This window comes from Hippocampus guttulatus, chromosome 19 (assembly GCF_054856545.1).
Source record: "Hippocampus guttulatus isolate MCC_2025c chromosome 19, RoL_Hgut_1.0, whole genome shotgun sequence".
NCBI classification, from domain to species: domain Eukaryota; kingdom Metazoa; phylum Chordata; class Actinopteri; order Syngnathiformes; family Syngnathidae; genus Hippocampus; species Hippocampus guttulatus.
The window spans coordinates 10,736,647-10,743,450 of NC_141279.1; the positions used below are offsets into that span (position 1 = coordinate 10,736,647).

The window sequence follows — 6,804 nt, forward strand, 5'->3', positions numbered from 1 at the left end:
CACAATGAGTTACCGTGGTTTCCCATTGGGTAATCCGACAGAACCGAAAAACAATTTCCGTGAATTTCCAAAATCCTCAGGCCTGCTACTGAATTATTTAAATTTTTGCAGCATTTATTTATAATTGTATGTATATGTTGTTGTTTGTGTTATTATCATATGATATGAATTGAATAAGTAGGCCATTTCAGAATTCGAAATTTAGGACTCTCGAAATGCATCATGGGACTTGTACTTTTCTGATCAGCGAGTCCCTGGGACTCGCTCGTGGTAAACTGTATATACACACACACACACATATATATATATATATATATATATATATATATATATATATATATATATATATATGAGAGCTGTCAGTTTAGCGCGTTATTATCGGCATTAATTTAAATGAATTTTAACGGGATTAAATTTTTTCTCATGAGATTAACGTGGCAGACGTCACAGCGGATGTTACGTTGCTCTGTAAATAAACCAGAAACAAAACAACAAGCGCGCTGCACAGGTCCACGCACATGTCTGTTTTGCGAGCCATGGCAGCGCGAGACACCGAAAACGAATACTTAAAGAGTTTATGAATGGAAAGTTTACTTTTAAAAAGTTGCCAGATAGTTCCACTGACAAGACCAAAGTTACCTGGATGTTTTGCAGTAGTAAACTGCGCTATCATCATAGCACGTCGAGTCTGAAATACCACTGAATGGCCAAGCACACAGCTGATGCGAGTACTCCGCCCCCTCGTCTAAGACAGACAGCTATGGATCATTTCAAAGCGAAAAAAATGGATAACACGACGAAGAACAAATTTGCTGAAGCCAGAGCTAAATGTATGGCTCCTGCATGCAAGCCTGTCAACATTGTCCACAGCCAGACTCAAGGTGAAATCGTTCGCACTGCATCGAACGACTCCACTACGGATTGCCAGCGAGAGCCTCCATTACAAGCTTTGAACAGAAATTGTACGTAGCGGAGAAGGCTAAGGTACACCAAGCGGGAGAAGACACTGAGAAATAAGAGAATAGGTTGATGAGCCTCAGGTGAATAAAGAGCAGGCATTCTGTTGAGTTCGATGTATGCCACTGACACGATTGTTACTTGTTTGGAACTATTTTGTGTGGAAGGTGACCGTGTTCCGTGTCCATATAAATAATGGGGGTGGAGCTTCTCTCTGTTCGTCTGACAGCAACGGTGCGCTGAGGCACGTTGAGAGTTCAGCGGTGCAGTGGTAGCGACCGAGCGACCACACTGAAAATCAAACGTCTCCAGTGTTGTCATCGAACCAAGTGTAGTCATCCGAAATGATGTCCTCACAAAACCATAGAGAGACTTCTGCGCAAGAAGGACCAACAGAATCAACATAGCCTGACTGCTGTGTTCAAAGCAAACTTGAGAAAAACGAAGTATGCAAACATGGCTTAAATCCACTATCAGTAATCAGCCTAGTTTACCTTAGATGTGCACTTTATAATTTTATATTGCTGTTTTGATTCCATAAAAAGAGCTGTCAAAGCAGCTGTTGTGTGACAAAATATTTTTTTTCACTGTTGTTGATGGAGTAATATTGTGTGAATAACTGCTCCAAGTGAAAATTGTTCATGTAAAATTGAAAATCGAAATTGTTATTTCAGTAAATATTTGCATTTTGCACAGTGAAAACTGATTCATGATTCCATGTTGATGAGAGCATCAAAATGGGGGAAAAAATAGCACAAAAAATATATAAAAGTAAATTCAGAAGCGATAAAAAATGCGTGAGTAATCAAGATTAAATTTAAGGGTGCCAAAATATCTTTGAAGTCAAGATGGCGCCCGAGTAGGCAGCAGTCGGCAAGTGCTCTCATGAGCCTTGCTTTTTTTGTTGTTTTTGTGTTTGTTTTGTCACTTTGTGTTTGTTGTTATGTCGTGTGGACCTGATGTGGACTTTTTTCAGCATTTTTTGGCCACGACATTCATCAAGAAGGAGACTCTGTGCTTGGTGGTTGCGCCTTCTCGGCAGCATGGGTATACCAGCACTGTTTTTGACTGGGAGGAATGTCGGCGCCATTTGACTGTCGTTGCTGGACAGTCCCGGGGCGCTTGTGTCTTGCGCCTGTAATGGGCAGCATTTTTCACAGCCCCGCTTTGTTCGGCAGAGAGATCGGTGCTGTTGAACAGCCTGCGGCTGGATGGATTTAAGGCTTGAGGAGCCGACGATGAGAAGAAAGGAGCGTTAGCGCGGAGCGCCGATGCGGATCTGGAACTGGGAGTCGCGGCTTGGAGTTCGAAGCGGATTACGTGGGACAGGAGAAGTGAACTAATCTCTTTTCGTCAATGGACGCTACAGCTTCGTGTTTGCTTTCAAAACTTAGCTTGTAGCAGACGTGTGCACATTTTCAGCATGACGTCTCTGATCCACTGGTGAAAGGACACTTTGATCATCTCCTCTTTCATCTATAACTGCTTCAGACAACAAAGTGTATGCAGAAAAGTGGTGAAGATTGCACGACTGTCTGTGTCCTATGTGTTGTGTTGTGTTATTTTTGTTATTTTGACTTCAAAATGGTGCCGCGAGAGTGGCTGCCTTTCCAGCAGCTCCTATATTTTGTTGTTCTACTTCTTCCTTTCATAACTTTGCTGCTGCGAATTAGGAATTTCTCCATTGCGAGACTAATAAAGGTTTTCTTATCTTATCTTAGTATGATGCATGTAAACGTGAGAAAAATTACCCACAGCTCCTCAGGTCATAATAATAATTTCTACAAATTTTATATGGACCACGCAGTAGTCGCTGCTCGGAACCTAATAAAAAGTTACAGAGTGATATTTGAACCCGTGACGCGATGGAATAAACCATCACCTTCGGGGCAACCGCTGAACTACTACACCAAGAGTTGGCACCCTTCCAGTGCCGTAAAATTTCTACTTGTCCTACTCTCCCGATTAGCGGCAAAATAACCCTTCGTGGTGAGTTACCAGTCACGTCAAAATAACCATTTCGTAAGTACCGATTCCTGTTTTACTAAAACTCAATATTAAATAACCCTGTCCTCGGCGTACCTGAACAGTGTTTACTTTAAACATCGTCGCTTCCTGCTTTTTGCAACACAGGTGACCCCAGTGATTAAATTATTCAACTATTTTGTTAAGTTTGGAAAAAAATACTATACCATGTCTGATCAGCAACTGTTATCACAACGTTCACAAGAACAAAAATAAATGAACAATTGCAAAATAAACGGCAAAACAAAATCAGCTCAACGCTAAGTAGCATTAGCATAGCTTGCTAGCGGAAACCTTTTGAAATAATTGTTACCCTCATTTTCAAGAAACAAAAACGTCGTCACCAAAGTTTCAGGGTTGTGCAGTTATTTTTTTCCATCTCTAGAAATGTTCGACAACTTTGAGATGATATATAGAAGAGCCAAAGATACTCGCTAGGTCTAGTAAATATGACAACAACAAAGGATCCTTGAAAGTAACCCAACGTATATGTTAGTAGGCTCGCGGCCCGAAATGCTCATTGCACTTACCAAATCCCGTGTGTCTTCCATTAGTCCCTCATACAGATGGCCTTCTCTTGACTAGCGCATCCACTCTCAAACGAAACCAACGGTGTTTACAAATTTTGGATTCGAAAGAGCAAAGCCTCTGCGAATACTACAAACCAAACAGGATATCAACAAATTACGCAGGCTTCTGCGCATGCGTAACTGTAACCTACTTTCGTGTGATTGGTCAAGTGAAAATGCTGGCAAACACTGATAAATGTGTCAGTTCAACGAACTATTTTATTCAAAAAAAAAACAACAAAGATAATTTAATACAGTACCGAAATAATATTACATATAGATGTTGTTCAGAAATTATAAGTACGCCTCAATTGCACCTACCCGAGTCACTTAAAAGGGGCACAATCTATGCATTTATTCCGTTTTAAAGTTACACATGCATCAGTACTATACACACACATAGATAGATAGATAGATAGATAGATAGATAGATAGATAGATAGATAGATAGATAGATAGATAGATAGATAGATAGATACATACATACATACATACATAGACACACACACACACGCGCGTTCTCTTCTCTGATGAATGTTACTTTCCATGTAGGATTAACAAAAATATGATTCATTGCAGAGAAGAAAAAAAGAAAAGAAAATAAAGCATTTATGAAGGGCCCTTGCAGCCGTGGCAACTTTGGGGTAGTGGCATGTTGGAATACTGGCACATTTTAATTGGATTTTTTGAAAATGAATTGAGATATCCTTTATTTGTCCCACACTGGGGAAATTTACAGTCTACAGCAGCAAAATTGGGGGGTAGAAAGAAGAAAAAACAAAGTGTTTGCATGCACAAAAATAAATGTTTTCAGAAGAGAGCTGTACACAGTTCAATATAAGTGCAATATAAATATAGATATAGATATAGATATAAGCATATGCCACTGGTAAGGTGGCTGTGCTATTACAATTGTTACTGGTTTTTCACGTATATTATTTATTTTTTATTTTTTACACCAGATTAAAGGCTACTTTGATAAGGCCAAAAATGAGGCAACATTTTTAAAGGAAATTTAAAATGGCCAACTTCCTTTTAATTTTGGAGTAGGGCTACAGAAACTTTTTGCTGGTCTTTGGCTGTTACAAATCCCTTCGACTTTTGAGAGATCTTGGTGAAACATTCAAGCAGGGCTGTTTTGTTAAAAATTTGTCAAGGATGCAACTAAGGTTTTTATTTTAAGACCATCAATATCTGCATCATTTTTCTCATCAAACAACAAGGCAGCAGTGTTGGATGAAATAAAAACCTTTACTTTGATTTTATATCATGAACATCTTTAGATGAAGGACCTATAGTTTCAAGACAAACTGCTCAAATTTCGAGAAGTTATTTAAAATCTGACTTTAAAAAGCCAAAAAGTGGGGCCAAAAAAATTCTAAATCATTGATTTGTTTTCACATCATGAAGGCCAAAACAGTTTTACCAGCAAATATGAGGTTAATCTGGTTAACCTGCTGGGAGAAAAACATTTTTAAAAATTAAAACATATATTTCCTTTATCCTGTAGGTAACGCTACGACTATGATGAAAAATAATGTTTGCCGAGGTCTTCAGGGCTAGACTCATCAAATATGTGAAATTTTAACAAACTATGATCACGTGGGTCAAGTTACAAAAGCTTCTATAGTCAACAGGATGCTGCTTTTAATTCAAAATAGCGGAATTATTCTAGAGTTTAGCACATGGCTCCAACAGACATTTTCGTCGATGTTGGCTTATTACATTCATCCATCCTTCCATTTTCAACGCTGCTTATCCTGAACAGGGTCGCGGGGGTTGCTGTAGCCTCGCCCAGCTGACTTCGGGCGGAAGGCAGACGACACCCCGAACCCGTCGCAAGTCAGCCGTAGAGCACATATAGAGACACCCGGCCATTCACACCATGGAAACCAATCCCACGCAAGCCTACATAAATCAGGTGAATGTGACTACATATATTGTACCACCAAATTTTCATCTATCTTGGTGAAACATAAAACTGGGGCTGCTTTGTTCAAAATAATAAATAGTTTGGGGCACTTATGAACCATTTTTTAAAGTTGCACAATAAACTAATAAAATATTGATTTTTAAAGGCTTGATGTTTGTGCAAATTTTCAGTTTTTCTGCATGCTTCGATTCTCAAAATAAGTGCTGTTTTCTTGGCGAACAGTGTGCGACGACAGCAACAGCTTTTCATTAAAAATCCCAAACTTTGTGTTTCATATGTTTCACAGACCATTATTATCAGCGTGATTTTCTTGGCAAATAGCCTTATTGCAGCAGCGTTCAAGGAAAATATAAGATTAGCATTTTCCTTATCATCTGGAACATCTCAATACGGTATAAGACAATCGGACAAAATCTGAAGGGGTTCTTTAAAATGTGATCTCTAGCTGTGAAAGGTCAAAAATGGAGCCAAATTTGAAATAAATATCAAAAATGGCAGACTTCCTGATAGCTTTGACATATGCATAGACGAGATTTCTTATATTTTCACAACTGCTCAAATCAGCATTATTTTTCTTGTCAAACAGTACATCTCCACGACAACGTTGACAATTTCAAGACAAAGGGATAAAGTCTCTTGGAGTTTTTAAAATGTGACCTTTTCAAAAGGCCAAAAATAGGTCCAAATGTGAAAGAAAATTCAAAATACAGTCGTAGACCTCCTGTCAGCTTTAGCATATGGCTCCAGGAGACCTTTTTTCAGTGTTGGGTTGTTACATGTGCCTCCAACTGTGGTAGCACTGGGCGAAATGTTCCACGGAAGCTGTGTGGTTAAACATTTGTTGAGGGTGCAACCATTTGTTTGTTTGTTTGTTTTTTGGGGGGGGGTTCAAAATAATAATAATAATAATAATAATAGATTTTATTTATAAGCGCCTTTCAAGACACCCAAGGACACTTTACAATAACAAAAAACACAAAACAATACGGGTTGAGCAGCGGCAGCCAAAACGCGCCAGCGTTCACTCAACCCGAAAGTCAGAAAGAAACAAGGGAGGGAGAGGGGGAGAAAAAAAAAACCACGCTCGAACTACCCTCATTTGAGGATAATTTGAGTGAGGCAAAAAACTCCTGCACAAGCATATGACAGTTACAACAGGTCACAAGACATAAACAATGAAGACGGTGAAACAAATAACTCATAAAATAATGGTTATTAGACCTAGTGTGACAAGGTTAATCTGTTTTCACGAATATTCAAACCATCAAAATAAGCCTCGTTTACTTTTAGCAAACACCTGATCGCCACAGCAACATCTTT

At 39.0% G+C, this 6,804-nt stretch overlaps 1 protein-coding gene across 1 annotated transcript in view; it reads right to left on the minus strand.

Annotated features, from left to right (window-relative positions):
* The window catches only part of mbtd1 (mbt domain containing 1), a 78,175-nt gene extending 74,518 nt beyond the window's left edge, over positions 1 to 3,657 (minus strand). Inside the window, exon 1 of the mRNA XM_086138413.1 lies at positions 3,513 to 3,657. Coding sequence (XP_085994539.1) covers positions 3,513 to 3,533 — 21 coding nt within the window. The 5' untranslated portion in view covers positions 3,534 to 3,657. The remainder of the gene's footprint in view (positions 1 to 3,512) is intronic.
* Positions 3,658 to 6,804: the final 3,147 nt, after the last annotated feature.